Below are 24,734 nucleotides of genomic sequence, written 5' to 3' on the forward strand. Positions count from 1 at the left end.
TAATACAATTTCACAACTAACCCCCCCACCTTTACTCCTTCCCCCCCAACATGAACAGTCCTGCAACAACCATCCAAACATTCCTCACTATCCCTTTATCTTCCATTCTCTGTCCTTCACACGTGACCCAACCATCGCTCCCCTGTATTTTCTCCGCCAAGGACTGCCCTGGAAGGCCCAAACACTTCTGTTCTGGTGTGAGATCCTCAATTTCTTCCACCAGGAAAAACCCTACCAAGGACATTTCCTGCCTCCCTGCCCCACCAATACCAGAACATTTCATTACAACTGGAGGCTGTAGCCCCAACATCTTGCACTGCTGTTTTAAAAAAAAGAAGGCTGTTGCTCCAGTAAACAGTCTGTTTTTTAACAGCATCTGTTGAGTGACCGTGTTAATGCTAAACGGTCCCTTATTACCAGCAAGTACAACTCATTCCCCATGAAGGACCAATGTATCCCATCCTGTTGATAAAACATGAAATCCTCTTTCTAAATATGGTGTTCCAACCAGCCTTTTCCTTTCGTTTTACAGAAACGCTGTATCTCCCTGTTCACTTTACGCCATTCAAAACACATACGTTTCAAACTTCATTTCTTTCAAAATGCCTAGTTCCGACAATTGCACCAGATCATTTTCACCCGTGTATGATCAGGGTGTCTGGACATGTTCTTATCTCTACCACATTTGAGAACTATGGCAGCAGGTGTCCCCACCAATTATCCCCACTTATTTACTTATTGTAATGTAACAAAGTTCTTAACCTGCATCCTTGTCCTAATAAAGCAGCCTTTTGCTCTTACTCCTGATCATTTCCCCACCCCACCATTCAATCTTTATATTTGATCAGAACAAAAACCCAAATTATTTCCAAAAGACTGTTTTCTGCATGTTTCGCCACCCTTTTAATGAAAGAATGGCCCTCAATCCATAATGAAATTCTCACCATGCAGGATCATGCCACACAACCTACAGTATATTAACATGTGGGGGGAAAAGTTAAAGGTCTTCCAGCTGCCTCGTATAACGCAAACAATAGTCAGAGGATCATCTGCCCAGTTTCATCACTTCTTTCATAGGATAACCCAACCTGAACACCTTTGACACTGCTCTAATCCTAAAGAAATGTGTCTTAGTTAGAACCTTCTTCATTATCTCCAACATCTGTGACGCTAGTAACCTTGTCCCATCTGCATGACAAAAAAAAACTGTCCACCTCAAGCACGTTTGGCTCTAAAGACAATGTTGTACATTAAACACCCTGGCATTAACCTCCGCAATGATCTCAGAATATGCTTATCTTTCACTTTCTGACCATTCAACAAATCAGATCAAGAGGATGGTAGACGAGGCGAAAGAAAGAGGTTGGATCACAGACCATGAAGCATCCTATTTGGTGACATCTTATACCATTACACTCTATTTCTATGTATTGCCTAAAATACATAAAGAAAAGCGACCACCACCAGGGAGGCCCATTATTTCGGGCATAGAATCTATACCAGAGCCTTTGTCGACTTTTGTTGACTTTTTTCTACGGCCGTTGGTACCTAAAATGCCTACTTTTCTGCAAGACGCTAAGGACAGGTTATGCCTATTGTCAGAGACTTCGTTTGATGTTGAACAAGACTACTTAGTCTTGTTTGACGTAGAGTCTTTGTATACGTGCATACCTCAGGATGAGACTCTTACCACCATAGAGTCTTTACTCGTATCTCACTTTGTTGACAGCATCACACCTATACAATTTATCATGTCATGTGCTCGAAAAGTCATGAAAGAACATTTCTTTAAATTCGAGGACGACCTGTATTTGCAAACGTCGGGCACATCTATGGGCAGTGTTTTTGCCCCAAGCCTGGCTAATCTCTATGTCCACCAATTGGAGCAGACTGTGGTTCTACAGGAACATAATCTCTTCAATAGACACATTCGTGTCTGAAAACGTTATATCGATGACGTTTTTAGGTCTCGGGACCATCCGGTCTGCCGAAGGCAGAACCGGAAGTCGAGAGATTTAATGACTTGGAGAAGAGGGGCTTGAACCCGCCCCTCTTCTCCCCTGTTCTCCATTGGCTGGCCTCTTCAATGCTGGCCAGCCATTGGAGAAGAGGTCCCGTCACTCCGATCAGGCCCCGTCCTTTTCGGATCGGGGGGTGTGTTTTTTGCAAGAAGTCTCATTCTCTCCTCCAGCCAATGACATTGATAGCAATGACAAAGCCACCACTTCCCCAGTGCTACTGTGTAAGTCACACCTCTGGCAGGCCTACAGATTCCTTAGGCAGGGTGCTGCAACATATGACGCAGGCAGGACATGTGCTTTACATATCCTGGTAATAAACATGCAAAACTACAGTTTTTACTGTGGAAAGACTTGGTCACCCAACTACATATCGCCCAGTACAGGATTACACACTGACCTCCTTGGCAGTGCTAACTCCTGAATAGTGCGACCAAAGAGGGCCCTCCACAAGTTATCAAAAACTTGTTACATTAAGCCTGACTTGTATCTCAAGTCAAAATTAATGTAATTGTTGCAGTGAGCAGCTTTAGCTAAGCTGACACTTTGCTGCCTTTAAAATTCCTGTGCCTTCCCAGGCACACATGAAATCTGTTCCACGAGAGCGCTTTCTACCATCCTGGAGAGCCATGCCAGCGTCCCACAGGAAGGAGAACAATGAGGGATTGCAGGCAAGGGAGGTGTTATTTCCTTCCTGCAGGAAACCACTTGAGTGTTCGCTCCAAAAGGCAGGCTTCAAAGAGGGAGCCGCCTTTGAAGGGCAGATGTGTCACACTTGGGAGGAAAGTTGCCCAATTGTTCAGGCATGTAGCCATGAAGTAGCCAGACCCCAGGGTTGGGCTAGGGAGGTCTGAACACTGAGAGAGGGGTCTCGCCATCTTGGGAGTGGGTAGAATGGCGCGTCAGGGAATAGCCAGATTCCACACTCCACAGGAAGGGGTCACCAGGTAGTAGGGAACGTGGTAGCCCATTGGCTACCTACTGCATCCTGCCCTGATGGCACCTTCCAAGCATAAGGGGCACCCAGACCTCAGATCTCTACTGACTTAGAAGAAGGACCACAAAGGGACTGCCCTGCTGCACTGTGGGTTCAGCAAAGAGAGGCTGCAGCGTCAAAGACTGCACCAGGTGATTAGCAAGGAAAGGGACTGTGCCTGCCCGTTCAGTGGCGTTTCTAGGCCTTAGGCCGCCCATGGCGGCTTGATCGAAGAGCGGGGGGTGCTCACGAGTCATGCGGCCGCGTCGGCTGCAGGTAGGAGCGTGGGTAGGGGGGCCAGCTGCTGCCCCCAAAACTCATGCCGCCTGGGGCTGTCCACCCCCACCTCCCAAGCTACGCCACTGTGCCCATCTCTGACTCAGTGAGAAGCTGTCTCCAGAGCCCAGTCTTTCAAGAGACGGCAAAGGCCAGCTAACTGGCCTCCTTTTAGCTGCACAGGGAGACAGCTGAGGACGTTTGTTAGGCAAGTGATAGCCCAAAGTCTTTCAACTGCCACCACTGCTGCCGTGCAGCACCATGGACCAAGACCTGACACACAGAGTCCCACCTGAGTTTGCTGAGCCTGGGAGTGCTGTTGAAGAGTTGCTGGGACCATCAGAAGGTGAGTTATTAACCCAGGAAGGATTGGTCTGTGACTGCGACTCAGGTTGATTGGTAGTCCAGTGGCGACTGAACCTCAGCCTGTTTGGAGAGGACCTCGTGGGACAGCAACCCTGCAAACAAGAACCCTCACATCATCTTCATGGACTGAGGAACCTCTGCAGGAAGACCCCCGTTGACTGCCCTGCATCCACAGCATCTTTGGGAGGGAGCGAGTGCGACCTCTACCCACCTCCAGGAGAACACCAGCATCCTCTCGGAACTCAGTCGCTACCACCTCACTTTTACTGAAGAAAAACCTGATTTAACTTTCAGCGTTGGTTTCGGTGGTGAGAACGCCAAAACCTCTGTGTTCATCCCACTTGCTGCACTCCTTTTCGGGAGTGTGAGGCCTACTCAGGCTTGAGATAACACGCCCGGTCTTATCAAGTCTTCCCTCCCTGCATCACACAACACCGTTAAGGCTTTCCTCACGGCCTCCCCCTGGTAAGCCATGAAGCACCTTGTGCACTTCCAACCTCATCTAGTAAAATGCTACATTTTATCTTCTAAACAAAGGAAGCCACCGCTACCCTACCTACCCGGACAACAATTCGCCAACTCTGTGCCCAGCTATCCCCAGGGAGCACCAACTGTCACCGTAAGTCCACCCCAAGCCAAAATCGACCAAATCTAAGCCCCTAATTGCCTGGACTGCCCCATTCTCCTGAAGCACCCCGGGATAGGTATCCTAGGGATGCCACCCCCTGGGTCCCCCATTGCCAAGTCTGCAGGGAGCAAATATTTCCAGACTGTGGAGTGTCCTTTCTCTAGCTATTTCTTTATAAATGTTAACCTCATTAGCTCAGAACTCTTGCATGAAACATACTTGTTCCTTGCGTCCGCCTTCCCCCTTCCGCTCCGAAGCCACCGAGATCATCTGCGGCATACCCCAGGGCTCATACCTCAGCCCAACGCTGTTCAACATCTACATGGCACTGCTTGCCCGACTGCACGACCGCAACATCATCTCTTACGCCGATGACACCCAGCTGATCCTCTCCCTCACCAAGGACCCCCACACCACCAAAACCAACCTTCACGAAGGAATGAAGGCCGTCGCCGACTGGATGAGAAACAGCCGACTGAAGCTGAACTCGGACAAAACAGAGGTCCTCATCCTCGGATCCACCCCCTCGGCCAGGGACGACTCCTGGTGGCCGACCGCACTAGGAACAGCTCCTCCGACCACGCACGCAACCTTGGGGTCATCCTCGACTCCCCCCTCCATGACGAAGCAGGTCAACGCCGTCTCCTCCTCCTGCTTCAACACCCACCGCATGCTCCGCAGGATCTACAAGTGGGTCCCCACTGAAACGAGAAGGACGGTCACCCAGGCCCTCATCAGCAGCAGACTGGACTACGGAAATGCCCTCTACGCAGGAGCCTCGACCAAACTCCTGAAATGGCTCCAACGCATCCAGAAAGCCTCCGCACTCCTGACCCTCGACATCCCCCGCCGCAGCCACATCACACCCCACCTGAGAGACCTGCACTGGCTCCCCGTCAACAAAAGGATAACCTTCAAGCTCCTCACCCACGCACACAAAGCACTCCACAACACCGCACCAGCGTACCTCAACAGCCGACTCAGCTTCTACACCCCCACCCGCCAGCTCCGCTCCGCCGACCACACCCTCGCCACGCTCCCCCACACCCGAAGAGTGACCGCCGGCGGCAGATCATTCTCCCACCTCGCCGCCAAGACATGGAACACCCTCCCCATCCGCCTACGGCAGACCCAAGACCTACTGACCTTCAGAAGACTCCTCAAGACCTGTCTTTTCAAACAGTAGGAGCATTCCCCACCCCTTAGCGCCTTGAGACCCGCACGGGTAAGTAGTGTGCTTTACAAATGCTTTGTTTGATTGATTGATTGCCGTGTGTCATTGTCGCTGCTTTTCCACATCCAATGCATGCCTCTCCACGCGTTTTTTGTTTTATTTTAATCTCTACTCACTTTGTGTCAATGGAACCTGCCTTTTTTGACCCTTTGATTTCCAAAAGTTGCTTATAGTGTTCTTTACTTGGATAGCAACATTTGCTGCATGGCCTTCTTTACTGATTAAGTTGCAGCTTCGGCTGTGCTGCCCATTCTAGTTCTACCCCTATCTCTGTAAAAATATTTTTCATTTCAACCATTTTACAGTGTTTTTTAGCTTGATGCCTATAAGACAGTGCAACGTTTGCTAACGACTTCCTGAGAATTCTGAAAGCTTTCCTAGGAATTACTTGCCTTTGACTTTGTAGTTTGTAACTTGCAGTTGCTTGCTATTTGTTGTTGGCTGTCCATCTTGAGTTCCTCCCTCCTGTGGAGAATAGCCTATTTACTGCATTCTTCCACGCATACTTGCTTTTTGCAAGCAGGCCTTTAAATCTTGTTCCTATTTTGCCACATTTGCTGTGCATTCAAAGACAAATGTCAGGCTCTATTTTCCAGAGGGAGCTTGGTGTTTACTTTTCTTTCTCTGACTTCAAAGTGAGAAAATGTATGCAACAGTCTTGCTGTGAATGGAATGTTTTTTTTAGCATACAATAAAATTAAAATGTCTGGAAATGAGCTTTGCTGATATTTCAAAATATTTCAGAATTAGGAAAGTACAAATGAAGCACTTTTTTGTAATTCTGAAGTGTGGGTAAAAACAAATATTTGAATGCGATCAAAACACATCAATATACTAGGTGATAACATTTCCACATATTATTATTTTTGCACAGGAAAAACTGTATGTCTGTGCAAATGTAATGATCATTTCAAATGAATATGTGTTGTCTGTAATGGTAATGCGCGACCACACCATTCAGACTCCACGCTACGTCACTCCACACCAGTCCACTCTACAACACTACTCCAGTCTGTGCCCATCCACTCTACGCCACTTCACTCCATTCTGCAACACTCAACGATGCGCCACTCCATGTCACTGTACTGCAAGACCCGCTACTCCATGACATGCCATGCCATGCCACTTCACGCCACGCCAGTCCATTTCACGCCACGCCACTTCACGCCATGCTACTTCACAACAGGCCACTCCTCTCTACGACGTATCACCCCACTCTGTGCACTTCCACTGTACGCCACTCCACTCTAAGACACTCTACGGCAAGCCACTCTGCGACACGCCACTCTACTCTATATTACAACACCCCACTCCATGACATGACACTCCATGTCACCCCACTCCAAGGCCCTTTACTCCATGAGACACCACGACATGTCACTTAACAACATGCCACTTCGCTACATGCCACTCCACTACATGCCACTCCACTTCATGCCCTTTCACTTTACACCTATCCACTTCAATCTGCCCCACTCCACTCCAGTCCATCCCTAACTACTCCAATGCACTCCAGGACTCAAAACATCTACTCGTCTGGTTGCTATGGGAAGTCAGATTTCATCAGGGCAACCCATTCTTAGGGCTTACTCACCCATTCTGGTGAGCTGACAAATAACAGCTGTTCTGATCACTCCCAAAGTGAAGGAGCAATAACAATGACTTTAAATCTTCTTTTCATTTTTTCACTTTTGCTCTGCATTCAGAGACAGAGGTCAAAATATCAGTTTGTCTTCTTTCCACATTTGCTTTTCTCTGACTGCGAAGTTAGAGGATTTTGAAAAGGAACTGGCTGACAATTGTTCTGTGCAAAGCGTGTGAATTGAAAGGCTGTAAAATGTCAGGCTTTTTTTCCTAACACAATATTGAAATAGCTAAAAAGTCAACCATCAAAGGATTTCACATATATTTCAGTACTTATGTAGGTACATTTTTAGATTTCTGTGTGGTGAAAAAAAGATTTTTATAGGATGAAAACAAATCAGAAGACTTTACTTGGTGATGTGCAAATGATAAATATTTTTGCTGAAATCCAATTTCCAAACCTGATTTTTACTCTATGTAGTTTTAATCAGTAACACTGCATATAAGTGAAACAGTCTTGGCCATTTCATTGGAAAATGTGCTGACTGTAAATTACAGTGAACTACCCCATCATGCTGTACTTTTAATAAAAGTGAATTTTTAAACATGAACAGAGAAATATTCCTGCCCCTGCCCTGATGGCAATGCTATTAGTGAACTAATAGGCAGGTCAGGGGTCATGTGTACCCTATATGTGGACTCTATTCTTATTATACATGGGGCAAACATTTAGTATATTAAATTAAAAAACAGTTTTTGTTTACAGCAGAAGTGATGACCTCACATATTTGTAGGTACTATCATATCTGATAATAAAGAAAAAGGCTGCTACATAAAATAAAATATTTGCCTAGGATCACACAATTTGAGACCAGTTTACGGGTAAAGTATATTATGGTAAGGTCGAGTAGATTATTCAAGTTCCTAGACCTGCAGGTCTGGTTACATTTGTATGATTTTTCTAGGCCAGCAATCCAATCTTCCCCACCCCAATCTAACCCTACCTCACTCCGCCCCACCCCAATCCTCCCCACTCCACCCCACCCCAATCTACCCCACTCCACCCCAATTCAACCCACTGCATTCCACCCCAGTCCAATCCAACCCACTCCAATCCACCCCACTCAAATCTTCCCCAATCCACTCCACTCTATTCTACCCCAGTCCACTCAAATCTGTCAGCTCCACCTCAAACTACCCCTCCAATCTACCCCACTCTACTGCAGTCTACCCTAATCGACCCCAGTCCAATCTACCACAATCTAACCCTGTACAATGTAGCCCACTTGCCTCAAATCTTCCCCACTCCTGGCTATCTCACTTCAGTCTACCCCAATCTACCACAATCCACCCCACTGTAGTCTACCCCACCCTACTCCAATCTACCCCCTCCAATCTTCCCCACTCCACTTCCCTCCAATCTATCCCACTCAACTCCAGTCTGCCTACTCCACTCTATTCTACCCAACTCCACTTGAATCTGCTCCACTCTACCCAATTCATCCCACCCCACTGCATTCTACCACACATCAATCTACCCCACTCCAATCTACATCATTCCACTCTAATCCACCCCACACCATCCCACTCCAATCTAGCCCACTCCAATCTACCCCACTCAACTCCAATGCACCTCACTCCACCCCACCCCACTTTACCCTATTTCACTCCACTCCAATCTACCCCACTCCACTCTACCCCAATCCACCCCACACCACTCCTCTTGGCCCCACTCCACTCCATTCCAGTGTACCTTAATCTGCCCCACTTCACTCCAATCTACCTCACTCCACTCCAACCTACCCCACTCCACTCTACCCCAATCAACCTCACTCCACCCCAATCTACATTGCCCCACCCCAATCTACACCACCCCACCCTAATACAACCATTCTCCTCTCTACTCTAACCTACCCCACTTCACTCCACTCTACCCCACCTCCCAGTTGACTCTACTTCAGTCTACCCCACTCTACTCCAGTATACCTCACTCTACTGCAATCTACCCCACTCTACTCCAGTCTACCCCACTCTACTCCAGTCTATCTCACTCCACTCCAGTCTACCTCACTCTACCACACTCCAATCTACCTGATTCCAATCTATCCCACTCCACTCTACCCAGCTCAGCTCCAATCTACCCCACACAGTTCCACTCCAGTTTACCCCACTCTATACCACTCCAATCTACCCCATTCCATTACATTTTGCTGCATCATACCCCACTACTATTTACCTCAATCTATCCCGCTCTACTGTACCCCAATCTACCCCACTCTGTTCTTCCACAATCTACACCAATTCACCCCACTCCACTAACTTGTAGCCATGCTGAACCAAAACCACACTGGTGTACAATACAACTAAAACTTGTTGCCAGAGCCAGGAGCTCTTGCATAGGCGAGACCTATTGGCTTTGCAAATGCTTATTTTCAAGTGGGGGGTCAGTGGTGCTACACCACCAAGAGAGCTTGAGTCTCACTCTGATTGGCATCCGGAACTTCTTCTCATATACTTTGTATCGGAGGGCCATACAACAACTTAAATTGGACATATGCATACTTTTCACTCAAATTTCATTCCTGCCACTAGTCAAAAACAAGCACAAACTTTAACAAATGCCGTTGACTCAAATTGCATTACTTTAGGCACTTCATTCAGCCATGGTATTGACATCTAATGCATAAGTCAGAGGACAAACAGCAAAAAAAGCCGGCATTTTCTCTTTTGTTAACAATGCAAAACAGTAAAAAGGCTGGCACCCAGAACCCAAAAGCCTAAACTTGGCAGCTTAACTCCTGGGGTTATAGAGTTTGGTTATACAAAGTTTCCTGCTAAATTTATACCTATCTTAAGAGAAGCAAGCAGGGGCACAACATGTCGCTACCATGTGGCAAAATGAAAACGGTACATGGTCTGGTGTCATGGCAATAAATGTCGATTATAATTGAAGCAACAAACCGTTTAGTACAATACCTTATGCATTTGTTTGATTCCAAGTTCAGTTATGCTTCTCTTACGGCACACTTGTCTGTTATCTCTGCATACATGAAGGTTATTTTTACCATGTCACTCATTAAAATTAAAACGAATGAAGACTTGGTATCCCCCGGCACATTCCCAACACCAATATAAATACAAAAATTGTTCTAATCGGTCTATTGTTACCACTTTTCGAACGAATGCACATATACGCTTTATTTATCACATTGTCACGAAGAGCAAGTGAAATTTGAACCCTGACCGTGCAATCTTGTATTCAAATACATAAATGAGAACAAACCCACACTTTATGTAAAATGTGCTTTCTGGTTCTCCTGTTTATCAGCTTATTAACTTGACCTGTTTTATTTTTCCAAAATGATGTAGGAGTGCACGATCATTATATTGGACAGACAAATTGACAAAGGGCTACTACCTAATTTTTGTTTCAAGTTGTACTCAACTAAGGCCATGAGAGAGATGAGCTTTAAAAAGTCTTGTAAGCTGGTTCAGACTGAGTACTCCTTTTTACCAGTGGGTGAATTAGTACTGGGCAGCGAGCTGCATAACCGGGTCACACCAGAGGGACGTAGCTGCTTCTATTATGCATAACCTCAACCACGAATGGAAATGACATTGGGTGCACAGGGACGGCGGGAAAGCTCTCCCTCCTCAGGTTGGATACACGGGTGTTTACATTTTTAATGTCCCCCAGTTTTTCTCTTTTAGGGGGATGTCTGCGACGCGCATTTCGTGAAGCTACTCTTTGAAACGGAGAATATTGATACTGTGCTTCATTATGCAGCACAAACGCACGTTGGTGAGTCTTAATATTATCCAGTTACTAGAATAATATTTTTCAAAGTAAAAAATGTATATTAAAACAACTTCCTGATTAAAGATATTTAGGTTTGGATGACCGTGTGATGAACATGCATCCCCTCAAACTCTGCCGTTCAGAATGAGTAAACTTGGTTCACTGCCAACAGATTCAACAAGAGAGTAAGTAGCCTCTGGAAGAGAGGGCGGGGCCACCCTCTTGCACAGCATCTTTGGACTTAAGCCTATAAGGTGACAGCATTTCTTGAGGGGGCAGTCAAACCATGCTCAACCCCAAAATGCCCAACATGGCCCCATTCTATGTGCTGGTTGAAACATTTTTGACAGGGCACATTTTGACTTCCAGGCTATTTCTGGTTGCTGAGGGAAGCATTTACAAAATGTTCATGCCTTTTAGTCACAATGTAAGTTTTGTGGTAGATTATAAAAAAAATATTTGTTAAAAGCACAGCCTAGTCCGGTATAATGAGCAACGAGGCAGCTCCTTTAAAATCTAGTTGAAAACTCTTTGTCTGCACACTTGAAAACAATTTCCACATAACCTACATCTTTTCAGTCTCCTTTATTTCTGTACTTTTTAGCAGCACATGCAACTATTTTCATCTTCTGCATAATCTGCTTGATTCTCAAGTAGTTTCCTTCCTCACCAGTGCCTGCATTCTTGCAGTTGATGTTGTACCGTAGGTAGTACTACAGAAATACTCCTTTATGTCCCCTTAAAGACCTTGTGAATTGGGCCGGTTCGTAAAAGGGCAAAGAGGGCACAATCCTTTTTATTTGTAAATTAATGTAGGTTAAATATTCCCATGTTAATGCCATGTTAGGGGTAATTCGCAAAGACATAGAGAAAATAAATAAGTATTGTATTGTAATTGCATTTATATAGAGCTTACTACCCCTGACAGGCGTCAAAGCGATTTTTTTGGCGAGTAGCACGCTACTCCGCAACCCATAAAGTATTAGTGATGAATTAGTATTGTAAAATATGAAAGTAATTGGAGTGGTGGATATGTTAGTCAGTTATTTGGATTGAGAAGGGTAGAGGAGGAATAGAAGAGGGATAAAAGGTTTGCATTTATATAGCGCTTGTTACTTCTGATGAGGTGTTTTAGTGCTTTTTTGGCGAGTAGCATGCTACTCTGGAATCCATAAAGGATTAGTGTTTAATTAGTATAGTGAAATATGTAAGTAACTTGAGTGGTGGATATGTTATTCAGTTATTTGGATAGAGCAGGGTAGAAGAGGGAAAAAGGTTTGCATTTATATTGTGCTTGCTTCCCCTGATGAGGTGTTGAAGCGCTTTTTCGGCAAGTAGCACGCTACTTCGGTACCCATAAAGGATTAGTGGTGAATTAGTATAATGAAATATGAAATTTGAGAAGTCGACATGTTAGTCTGTTATTTTGATTGAAAAGGATAGTGGAGGGATAGAGTGAATAATTTAGACCTTTTTTTTTTTTTGGAGGTCATAGCTGTAGAAGGAGGCTTGCGATGAGTAAAAAAGAGATGTGGAGTGGAAGCGTCAGAGGGAAGAGTTTAGAAAGGCATGTTTTGGGGGCTCGGAATAGTAAAAGATGTGTCAGATGATGCAAGGAGGGGAGAGTCTACTTTTCATACTCCAAAATGCCTATGTGAATAGACCTCATGATGTGTTAAGTTTGCAATTACTTTAATTTTCTTTACAAACGGGTCTTTTGGAAACAAAGTTTTCGTGGGTTGTGATTGTAATGAGGCATGTCTCAGTTTTTGCTTATGAACCCCCGGAAAATACCAACCGAGGCAATCAAAGTGCTGCATTTTGGTATTGCAGACCTGTCTAAATTACAGTGTCCCTAAATCTTTTATACTGTCCAACAAATTAGGAAAATTCTGTGCTAACAGTATTGTGTAACAGTGCTGTTTTGAAGCTGCGGGCATTCTGAATGGCATCTCCACTAGGGTTGCCACCTGCCCATTTTTTTACTGGCATTACCAACATTTTTATGTTCTGATACATAAAAAAATTAGAAACATCACCTATAGCCGGTATTTATTCTCCTTATCAGTACATAATTGAAACAGTAAACCTAAGAAGAAATCACGTTAAACTATGTTCTACAGTTGCCTGAAGGATCCCTGACTGAATTAAAGTAAGCAAAAACTTAAAAGCCATGTTAAAAATGAGTGCAGATAATTTTATATAAAGCTCTATTTAAGTATTCCATCCGGACCTTTGCATAATCTAAAACCATGAACAAACGGTTGATATTTTTCTGTGAGAAACCCTAACCTCTAAATGTTGCACCCCCCTTGTCTCTGTATGTCCTTTCTCCGTAGAGTTTTATATAAGTAACTTCCTTTGGGCTTCAGATTTTACATTTCTACAGTCAGAAACTTGGTTATTTATAGCTGAAGATGCCACATGTTCACAGAGAAAATATACCACAGCCGTGACTGGGCTTGGAATTCATATTCAGCCAGATCCAGCACTACCTTTCACTTCTTCTGAAGGACAGTTTTGAAAGCGCACTTGTTTTAATTAATTTTTTGTTCATAAATCCTAAAACCACTGTAAGGTTTTATATTGGTGTGTGAATTATTGTTAGACATTGGCCCGTTGTCTGTTTTTTATTAGGATTTTAAAATTTGAATAAAAAAACATCATGCCCGTTACCTTCTTTTAAATCATCCCAGAGAGTGAAAAAAATGCCTTTTCACTTTCATCTAGGCTAATGTGTGGAGAAAGCATTGCTTCTGAATGTTGCATTATGCTTAGTTGTTGATATTTCTAATGTTCTATTTCCTGTGTAGAGTGTGACAAATTATAGCATTCAGCATTGATTTTTGGCCATTTAAAATGCAGTGACTGTATATTTTTGTTTTCATGCCATAATTCCGATTTTAAGCCTTCCACGCCTTCTCTGCACAGCACAGGACACATACCCACCATGGCTGATTGTGCATGAAATTTAATATGTCACAGACAATTAGTCATTTTGCGGTCACACTGAAATAATAATAATTATTCTCAGTCACAGTTCATAGAACACTGCTGATATAGTAAATCTATTTTAACTAGGAGAATTTATCAGTTTTTTCACCATTTTACAGAATTTGTTTTAAAAAACATAGATAATCTACATCTCCATTCTCTTTGTTTCTTTCTTACATACTTTTTGATAGAGACTTCTAAATGTGAATTCTTCACCTTATAATATTTGCCTAGGTGCCAGACTGCATCCTGAGGTTTTTCATAGCCGTTCTCCGAGCTCTACAGGTGGGGATCGTGCGGCACTGTGCAGACTTCATACTGCCCCAGAAGTGACGAAACAAAGCTGCATATAAGCGCCACCCATGAACGCTGATGTTATTTCCTTTCTTTCCACACCTTCTGATGTAAATCTTGAGCTCCGCTACTAAATGTTTGGATTTTTGAAGGCGTCCAAACTTCATACAATGTGCTAGTGAATGATGTCTCCCCTGAAAGCTGGATTCAAGCCAAGCCACCACTGTAGGAGGCAATTATTTGTTATGGATCCACACAAAGTCTGTTTTAGGTGTTTGGGTTCGGAACATGGCTCTATCGTGCGATGTGTGCTATTCTGCATCTGAAGGATATTTTAGCCGGAGAGGCAAATCTGTACGCCGCCAGGCGCTAGTAGAAGTTCTAGTTCTAGTAGAAGTAGAAGTAGCTTCAAGTCCTGCCCTTGAACTTTGTACCATTCTCTGGGTCACTTATGCGACTGCTCCACCTCCTGCTTGAAGTCAGTCTAAATTCAAGCATAAAAAACCAAAGTGGGACTTGGCCCCTCCCCATTCCGCCACTCTGCATCCAAGGAGAGGGTGTGAGGGTATCCCTTACTCAGTCGATTCCTCAATAGATCCCAATGCCTTCTGAGTTTCCCGGCTGTCGTCTATTGAGATCTTGAAGGAGGCCAAGCTATCAGATATTCAGTGTGATTCTGGCTCCCTCTGGCGCGCTCTCAGGCTCCAAAAAACAGAATAAGCCTCCAGCCGGGTTACTTTCCATGCCAGTTCCCGCTGCCCCAGCGCCAGTGCCAGAAGGTGACCCAGTGCCAATGTCCATGTTAGATCCTGAACTGACGTCTGCCTGAGCTCGGCCGATGTCGCCAACAAAATTGCAAAAGTGTAACCTGTCGTCATGCAACTGTACTCCTGTCCTCTGCCTCTTCCTAATTGCAGCTAACCACAGAGGCTGCATTATCTTTATTTCTGGCATTGATCCTGTGCTAGAGATGGGGAACAATCCAGGATTATGATGATGGTGGTGAGGGAGATGACTTACTCACCCCTCATTAAACTAATGATGCCTTTTATCTTGATTTACAAAACAGTGGGCTTGATGCTTCCCCCAAGATAGAGCTTAACTCTGCCATCAGTGGAGGAGAGTGCCTCATCTGTAGAAGTGGCTTGGAGGGCAGATGAGCTGCTAGAGCCACAGCAACACTCCATTGAGACTCAAACAAATGTTTTGACGGAACAGCATAGGACCAGCAATATCGGAGCCCTTGCTTTTCTTTGATGATGCTCTTACAGATACTGTGATGACTACTTGGGTAAACCAATTACCGAGAGCCTTATTGTGCAGGCTTCAACCAGTAATGCGAATCCCAGTTTACTTACCTTCACTCCCCAGATAGGGAGTCTAAGATGATTTATGTCTTTGGCAAACATATGTTTTCTTCAGCCAGTTTCGTGCTGCTGTCTGTCAGTACAGTCTACCTATTAGGTTGTTACACCCATGCATTATGGGACATGGCCAGCAAGATCTTGCCAGTAGTCCCAGGAGACATTAGAGCCTCCTTGGCACAGACAATACATGATGCTCAAGACATTGGGAAATATGTTATCTGTGCAGGTTTGGGTACCAAAGATTGCCTTGGCAGGGTAATTGGTTTCATTGTGGACCTTTGTCGGGATCCCTTTATGAGGTCCACTGGGTTCTGCTCCGATGTGCAGGTTTTGTTGATGGACATCCATTTTGATGGGACCTGCTTGTTTGATGAAAAGGTGGACTCAGCTTTGAAACACTTTGGAGATAGTACAGCTGCAGTGAGTTCCTTGGGGCTGTTGCCTTCCGTGAAGTAATTTTGGAAATTTAGAGGCTACCTCAGGGGACTGTTGTACAGAAAGTCAGCCTTCACAACCAGTCAACTCAGTCATCTGGTGGCCAAGGATAAGGGTCTAGCAGAAATTGTTAAGGCCAGCAGGCGCATCAATCTTCAAACTCCTCCACCCCTGCTACATTGGCAAACACATTGCTATAGTTTGCCCTCAGCGGCTCATGCCCACCCTATGGGAGGCAGGATCCAACTTTTGTTACTGGGTTGGCGACCCATCTTGTCTTTGAGAAGGGTCAGTTTATTCAAAACTGCTGTACCCTACTTTTTCTTTCCTCCTCTCTCACTACTCCTTCCTTCCCAGAAAGAATTTCAGAGGAGTAAATGTCTGTTCTCCTACAGGAGGTGCATCTGTTGCTTTTCACAGTTGCAATAGAAAGGGTACCAGCTTCTGAGAAAGTTGGGAAACTGTTACTCTAGCTTTTTCTTCGTTTCGAAAAAGATGGAGGGCTCCGGCATAAAGTGGACCTTTGTCCTCACAATGCCTTCCTATGCGGGGCTCGAAAAATCCACTTGTCCGCTTGCATTTGTGAGCCATATTAAAAAAGGACTGGCTATTTTTAGGTCCTACTGGCCCTTTCTGGCGAGTTGGAAGAAAACTGACACTTGTCACATTTGCTCTGCTTGCAGAGGCAGAGGTCAAGATGACCAGATTTACAGGCATCTTTATTGCTCACAAAGTGAATGAGTAATAAAAATGCTTTTAAATCTTGTTAACTTGTCACATTTGCTCAGCTTCCAGAATCAGAGGTCAAGTGCATTTCAGTTAGGTCGAGTAGATGTTTCACATTACTAGACCTGCAGGTATAGTGCAATTTTTATGATTTTTCAAGCCCTGCTATGGAATGACAGATTCAAGATGCTCACATTGTCCCAGATCCTCTCTGCTTTGGGCCTGGGCTACTGGACCATGTCCTTGGACTTGCTTGACGTGTATTTTCATATACTCTTCCTGTAATACCCCAGGCATTATCTGCAGTTCACAGTGGGCTGGGAGCATTTTCAGTTGACTGTGCTCCCCTTAGACCTCACCAGTGCCCCTCCAAGTTCACCAAAGTGATGGTGGTTGTTGCTTCTCATCTACTGAGGTCGGGATCTGATGTATTTGTGTATCTCGATGAGTGACTGCAGGAGAGTGTTTCACCACAGTTAAGGCCGACCACCGGATGTTGGGTGAACTGACTTTGCTGAGGTTCGTCATAAACGAGTTAAAGCCCCACCTGATTCCTATTTAGAGGCTTCCATTCATTAGAGTTATCCTAGATACAATGGCGTTAAAGGCTTTTTTCTCCGCAACAATGAGTGCAAGACATTCAGGCTATAATCCTAGTGTTCAGGCTCTATCGGATGATTCTGAGGGCTTCTTGGACTTCAAACTCTACGTCTGAGGGTGCTAAAGGGAAAAGAGAAGGAACTGTTGTCCTCACGCATGGGTGGCACTTGTATCCCGATTTGCTCATTCACATGCTGGGCAATACGGAGCTAGTGCGGAGCCCTGTGATGCTACTTAACAGCTCACGAGAGCCCTGCTTTGAAAAATCTCCAGAACCAGTCTGGCGCCTTATATTGCTTTATAAGGAAGAAGTCTGGGTTGGAGGGCTCACCATGACAAGATGCTGTCACTTGCTTTCGGTGTGTGTGTCTGTCGCTGTTTTTCTTTTTCAATATGTAGGAACCTGCAATATTAGCTGTGCAATTGTGGTTTAAGCATTATAGATTATAGGAAAGTCTTTTCTCCACAATACTTTTGATGGCATTTGCCAAATCCGCAAGAAAATTTCCAACTAAAACTCTAATGCTTTTCGATGGTCTATCTAGTAACATTCTGTGAAAATTGGGAGTGGAGGTTAGAGCATTACGTTGAAAGTTACTTTTCTAATTGAAAATTACCTGTGGAGCATTTAGTAGAGGCTGCAAACAAACTGCTGAAAGGAAAGCAGAAAAAGTGGCATGAACACAGTTATCTCACTACATCTTTTTTTAAGTTTTTCTCAGAGACCTGCTGGTATTATACCGGGATACAGATTCCAAACTTGTATTTGTACATGATGACCCCCTCCTTATCACTCCCCTCGATTCTCTACCTTTTCTGAGCCCCAGCCTACACACCAAAGGTGGCGAAATGTGTTGGCGTTACCTTCTGCTGTATTACAAGCTTCGGACAGAAGAAGCACCTTAATTACCACAAGCAATCGATTGTCTTGGTTGTAAAATAATGTTACAGATTGTTACTCTGTGTAATGATTTAGCATATTATAGGACAAACCAAACTGAGAAGGTGTTTAACATGCCATAGTTCCACTTTGAACAATAAAAGCGTACTCTCCAAAAATAATATTAAAAATATACATATTCGGTAATGCTACCACTTCAAGGCACTGGTAGCACAATTTACAAATCACAGTACTGTTGTGTATATATATATATATATATATATATATATATATATATATATAATCTACTGGCGGTCGCCAGTAGATAGTTATAGTTAGGACCTATTTTCCATAGGAAATCCGCAACATTCTATTCCCAATAAGTCTGGCGCCGATTGACGAATCTTCGCAAAATTTTACAAACTTTTGGCCAGCTCCGCTCCGCTCCTACCCTGAAAGTTTCATGGTAATTCGTCAAGCGGGGCCCGAGAAAAAAGGAGGGTCCCAAAATGCGTTTTCCCGATGCAATTTCCCATAGGATCTGTTGTCGCAGCTACAGCCCGAACTGCTAAACGGAATTACACCAAATTTGGCAAAGAGGTAGTCCTCAGTTCAGACTCGTGCCTTTTGCATAAATGGTGTGAATCTGTTCAGTAGTTCCTGAGAAAATTAGGGTAAAAAAGTTAGTGATATCTATGGCCGTGGAGGATCCGCGCACCCTACCCGCACCGTAAGCGCACCCTCCCCGAACCGAGCGCGCATCCTACGATCACGCACTGAATGCTAATTGGCTGTCGAGTGTCTGTCTACATTCGAAACCAGGAACTGTTGGCAGCCATTTTCTGCCTCGGTAGAAGCAAGGCTGAAGAAGCAAGGGGAATAAGTGTGTAAAACATATAAAGGGGGCAGAGTGGAAATACTCTGACCCTCTAGATCTGCTTAGGGGGTCCCAGAAGGACCCCCTGGGGCCCCCTTTAAAAAAACGGCGAAATGCGCGCAGGGTGCGCGCATCCTTTCGCGTTTGGTGCACGGATTCTCTCGCATTGGGTGAGCGGTTCCTAACGCGTTGGGTGCGCGTATCAAAAAAACATGGAAAAAAAATATAAAATAACGTTTTGAACATATAGTTAAAAAAATATTTTTACAAATATAAAAAAATATGTTTGAAAAACCCAATAAAAACAAATATTTTTTAATTTTGAAAAGATTTGAATGAAAAAATAGGTTAAATAGTGTTTAAAAAGAATTTAAAAAAACCATAATTAATGAAATTGTCACACTGAAATTGAAAAATATAGAAATCCAATGAAAATCATTAAACATGATATCTTTAGAGATAAGTTATAGATAGGAATTAGCATTTAAAAAACCTTTGAAATTCACTGAAAAAACCATAGGTTTCATGCACGTTATAGTTGGGAATTGGCATTTAAAAAACCTTTGAAATTCACTGAAAAAACCAAAGGTTTCACGGGCGTTATAGTTAGCTGGACATTTCCCTCATACAAAACCCTAGAAATTCCCCTGTTATAGTTAGTTCAGGTAACTATAACTCACGCCCCCGCAATGCACTGCTGATGACGTCACATATTACATCACTCATGACATGGTCAGTGACATCACTGATAACATCACTGATGACATCTGAAATGACATCACTGATGACGTCATCCAGAGAGTGTGTGTTTCTGTAAATTTTAAATATGTTTAATATATATAGGGAAAAACCTATGGAATAATGAGTGGGTGTATAAGTGTGTGAATGGATGATTTAGTAGGTGCGTGACTGACTCTATAAGTGAGTCATTAAACATATCTTACTGCAGACTAGTGACTAAACTGTGTGAATGTCTGTATCTGTCTGTCTGTTGGTGTATAAGCGGCTGCATGGTTTTGTGAATAGCTATATGAGTGTCTCTATGGGTTATTGATTGGTTGTCTAAGTATCTGTATGGGTGCCTGAGTTTGTGTGGGTGGGGTGTGTGTGACTCTGTGCATACATGTGTGAGTGGGTGATTCTATGGGTGCATGGTTTTAAGAGTGCATCTGTGATGGACTGGTATGGTTGGGTGAGTGTATGTATGGGTGTGTTAGTGATTGAATGTATATCTCAGTGGTACGTGTGTGAGTAACTACATATGTGAAAGGCAGTATATATGTGTGTAAGAGTATATAAGTGGGTATATGTGAGAGTGTGTGATTGTGAGAGTGGCTGTATGGATGAGTGTGTGCTTGTATCAGTGATTGTATAAGAGCGTAAGAATGTGGTACTATTTTTATGAGTAAGTGAACTTGTGTGTGTATAACTTGTGTGTGTATAACTGCATAGGTGAGTAAATGGGAGTGTGATTAATTATTTGCATGACTGACTAGGTGTGAGAGTACCTCTATAGATGATTGGTGGGGTGTGAGTGTCTATGTAGGTGTATAAATGCATATGATAGTCCTGTACTGAGTGACTGTAAGTATGAGTGACTGTACAGGTGAGTGAGTGGATGTGTGTGTAGATCTAAGAGTCAATGAGTGGGTATGTAGTTATTGGTATTGGAGTATCTATGGTTTTGAGAATGGACGTCTGAAATTTTGATTGAGTATATCAAAGGGTATGAGAAGATGCACTAATTTATCACATGGATGACGTAATCAGTGATGTCATCAGTGATGTTATTTCAGATGTCAACAGTGATGTATGAGTGACTGTATAGGACTGTTGGTGAATGAGTGGATGTGTATGTGGATCTTAGAATTACTGCATAGGTTGTTGTAACTGGTATTGGTATGTCCATTGTTTTGAAAATTTTAGTTTCTATTTTTGAATGTGTGTATCAAAGGTTATTTCAGAGGAGAGGAGGTCTGCCACTCTATCACAAGGATAATGTCATCAGTGATGTCATGAGTGATGTCACTGACCATGTCATGAGTGATGTAATATGTGACGTCATCAGCAGTGCAATGCAGGGGCGTAAGTTATAGTTAGCTGAACTAACTAGAACGGGGGAATTTCGAAGGTTTTGTACGAGGGAAATGTCCAGCTAACTATAACGCCCCTGAAACCTATGTTTTTTTCAGTGAAATATATATATATATATATATATATATATAGATATATATAGATATATATATATAGATATTTTTACACGGATAAAACGAAAGGTTACAGGGTCGTTATAGTTCTGCTGACTTTTTAACCATAGAAAACCATTTAAGTTCATTAGTTATAGCTATTATACTTATTTTAAGAAACTATGACTCGTTGCCTTCAGTTACTTAATGGCACGAGTTATAGTCTCTTCAGATAAGTATATTTATTTATTTATTTATTTAATTTTTTTAGCATTTATTAAGCGCGAACAAATGCCCGCAGGCGTCTCGGCGCTGTATAACTATATAAATATAACTGCTGAATTTCCATCGTTTTGTTTGGGTAAAAAGTCAGCGTAACTATAACAACTCTGTAGCCTTTGTTTTTATCAGTGAATTTCAACGTTTTTTTTTTTCCTTGTGCAAAAGTTTGCGGAGGATCCGCGGATAGTAAATTGCGGCGATTACATTTTTTTTTTTTTTTTTTACAGTCATAAGAATTCCTCAGGGTCCCCACTCTGCATCCTCTGGGGTTAGGATCACTGTATCCTACCCCCTACTATTTTTTTTACAGTGTATTTTCAGCGCACTAAGCCAATGTGAGAAAAACAAATGGCAGCTGCAACTTTTCTTTCGAGCTGGGACCAGCCAATCAGGGCCTTCCTTTGACATCCAGATTTCCGATACTTCGCTGGTAGGTCAGCAAATTATCCACCTCTCCAGTTACACAAATTTGTTTTACACTTAATATCTCCCAAACTACTGAACAGGTTTACAACAAGTCACACAACGCACGATCTGCATACTAAGATCTAGCTTCCTGACAAATTTGGTGTAATTCGGTCCAGAGGTTGGGACTGTAGGCTTTTTCAAAAGTCCTATGGGAAGTAAACGCATTTTAGGAGCCCCCTTTTTTCTCGGCCCCGTTGGTGGATTACCCCAAAACTTTCCAGACTTTGGCACATTTTGGGGGAAAGTTTCATGGAGATTCATGAAGCGGCGCCAAAGATAAAGGCACCTGAAAATGACCTCTTCCAGTGGCAACTGGTTGTAACTACTGCCTACTGGCAATCATCAGTAGGGAATATATATAATTTTGAGGCTGGCGAGACAGCTAGCGCTGTCTGTGGGACAGATCTAATGAGACGGTAGTACATAGATTAACCATTTACCACGCACACATAGAAAGTCATCTTTAAATTTTTTTTTCTGTACCCAAAATGGTTAGCAAAAGCTGTAACTCACCGTTTTGCAGTCAAAGTAAAGTTACAGAATCAGGTTGCAGAGGTCTTTCTAGATGGTCTATCTGCATCCCCTATCAGTTAGCTAGGGTGATTCTCATGAGATCTGTTGCTGTTTCGTTAGCATGTGAATATAAAAATGGGCAACCCGTCAATCCTTGAGAGCTTGAGTATATATATACACAGAAGCCATTTGCCTTGTGTCCGTAGAGCGGCGTTCCCCAAACAGTCGCAGCCCACTGGTGGGCCGTCAGCCGATATTTGATGGATCGTTAAAGTCTATGCAATAAATAAAGATGCCTTTAAATTCTGTATGCATCTTGTAACATTTGCTGCACAACAAAGACAGAAGTCAAATGTCAGGCTATTTCTTCTGACAAATTGCTGCTTATTTACTTGTTCCATGGGGGTTGGTGTTTACAAACTCCTTTCACTTTGCAATCAGGGAAATAAAGCAAAACGAATGATGTGACAATCCTGCTGGGGAACAGAGAACTTGAAAGGAAAGGCTGCAGGATGTCATTTTTGTAACACACAGTTGTAATTCTGAAGTGTGATGGAAACAAAGATTTCAATAGGATCAAAGCAAATCAAGACACATTACTTGGTGATGCACAAATGATAAATATTCACTGAAACCTGATTGTGTGCAATATAGTTTTATCAGTAAAACTGTACGTCTGTGCAAATTTGGTGGCCATTCAATGGAAAATGTACTGTCTGTAAATGACACCGTAATGCCACACGATTCTTTAGCTACATCAAATAACACCCTCTTAATGTCCATTAAAGCTAGGTGGGTCTCAAAAGTTTGTCATTCTATCCAGCGGCTCGTGGTTCTGAAAACGTTTGGCAAGCACAGCTGTATAGATTTTCTTTGTCTCCAGAGGCTGCAGCTTGTTGTACATTCAATAGGCCACACTAGCTCTTTGGACGTTGACGTGGCGCTTTATTTTAGAATCATTTTGGACCATCGTTTTACTGATTAATGTCAATTGGGACAGCCCTTTTGTCAAGAATATTTAGTTCTGTGGATGGTTGCACTGATTTGTTAGCTCAGAGACTGAAATGTCTAAATAATTTCCACCTCTTGCTTTGCTATTTTATTTTATGGACTTTATACCATGCAAGAGCAGTTTAGCACATATATGCACATCTGCATTGTTTCTTTAAATATTATTTTAGTGATGACTTGTGCATATTCCCTATTTGAACCCCTTGCATTTGGAAGTATTCCTGGATTGTCTTCATCTAAAATTATGTAGGATTAAGTGTACATTAATTGCATTAACAAGGTGTGATGTTGGTTTATTCGAATACTTGATATAATCAAGTGTAAAAATAATTCCTTTAAAAGCAGCTGTTTGTTTCCATTTCTGTAACATGCACTGGTGCATAGAATAGCTGCACGCTAGTTTTTAGGTCTCTCTTACTGCCAGTTTTCAGCTGTCTGTTGTCAAAAGATCTCTTGTGGCTCATACCAAAACTTACAGTGAGCTTTGGTGGTTGGCGTTCTTGTCACTCATGAACTTGCATTTTATTCGACTACTCTCCTTCCTTTTAAGTTTGTTCCTCAACTGCTTTACCATCTTTTGATTGGGCTTGTATCCTTCAATGTCTTCCATCCATAAAATACATTGTTCTTTGTTTTAAGCCCGCAGTGAGAGTGCATGTGTTTTTTGCATTTTCCCATATACTGCTTCTCCTTTGCATTCCTTTTCCCTGCTCTCTGTTGCTTCCCGCCATTCCCACTTCAACCTTAAAAGCACAGCAACAGCTAAAAGGCAGACTTCATTATGTTGATTTTCTTTTATTTCCTGTTTTCAATCTAGTCATTAAAAACCCAAGTTGTTGTACACAAAGGCAGCATTTATTGCACTGACAAGAGTGGCAGGCTGCTGCATTCAGCTTGTGTTTGAGGCCGGAACGTGACTGGAAATATGTCTATAAATCACAGGTACTGGCAAACCTTCTCCCAGGGGCCAAAAAGTTTGGTCTTTGCTGTGACCGAAGGCCTCACTGATGCCAGCAGGGTGGTGGTTGAAGGTCCGGAATTGTGGGCGGGGGGGGGGGTTCAAAGTGGATGTAGGGGAGCTAAGTGGCTGAACTGAATTGCAGCATGTGGAATCAGAAAATCTGGGGTGAATCCCGGCTTCCTCCTTAACCAAATTGTGTGATCCCGGACAATTGTTTTATTTCAATTTCCCTCCTTTTTTAGGTCTCGCATACGCAGCA

General features: G+C 43.3%; 1 protein-coding gene across 1 annotated transcript in view; it reads left to right on the top strand.

Moving 5' to 3' along the window:
* Positions 1 to 24,734, top strand: part of TGDS (TDP-glucose 4,6-dehydratase) — a 256,503-nt gene that overhangs the window by 101,172 nt on the left and 130,597 nt on the right. The window contains 1 exon segment of the mRNA XM_085622129.1: positions 10,794 to 10,884. Within this exon segment, the coding sequence (XP_085478255.1) occupies positions 10,794 to 10,884 (91 nt within the window).

Source organism: Triturus cristatus, chromosome 8, assembly GCF_964204655.1.
Source record: "Triturus cristatus chromosome 8, aTriCri1.1, whole genome shotgun sequence".
Lineage (NCBI taxonomy): Eukaryota > Metazoa > Chordata > Amphibia > Caudata > Salamandridae > Triturus > Triturus cristatus.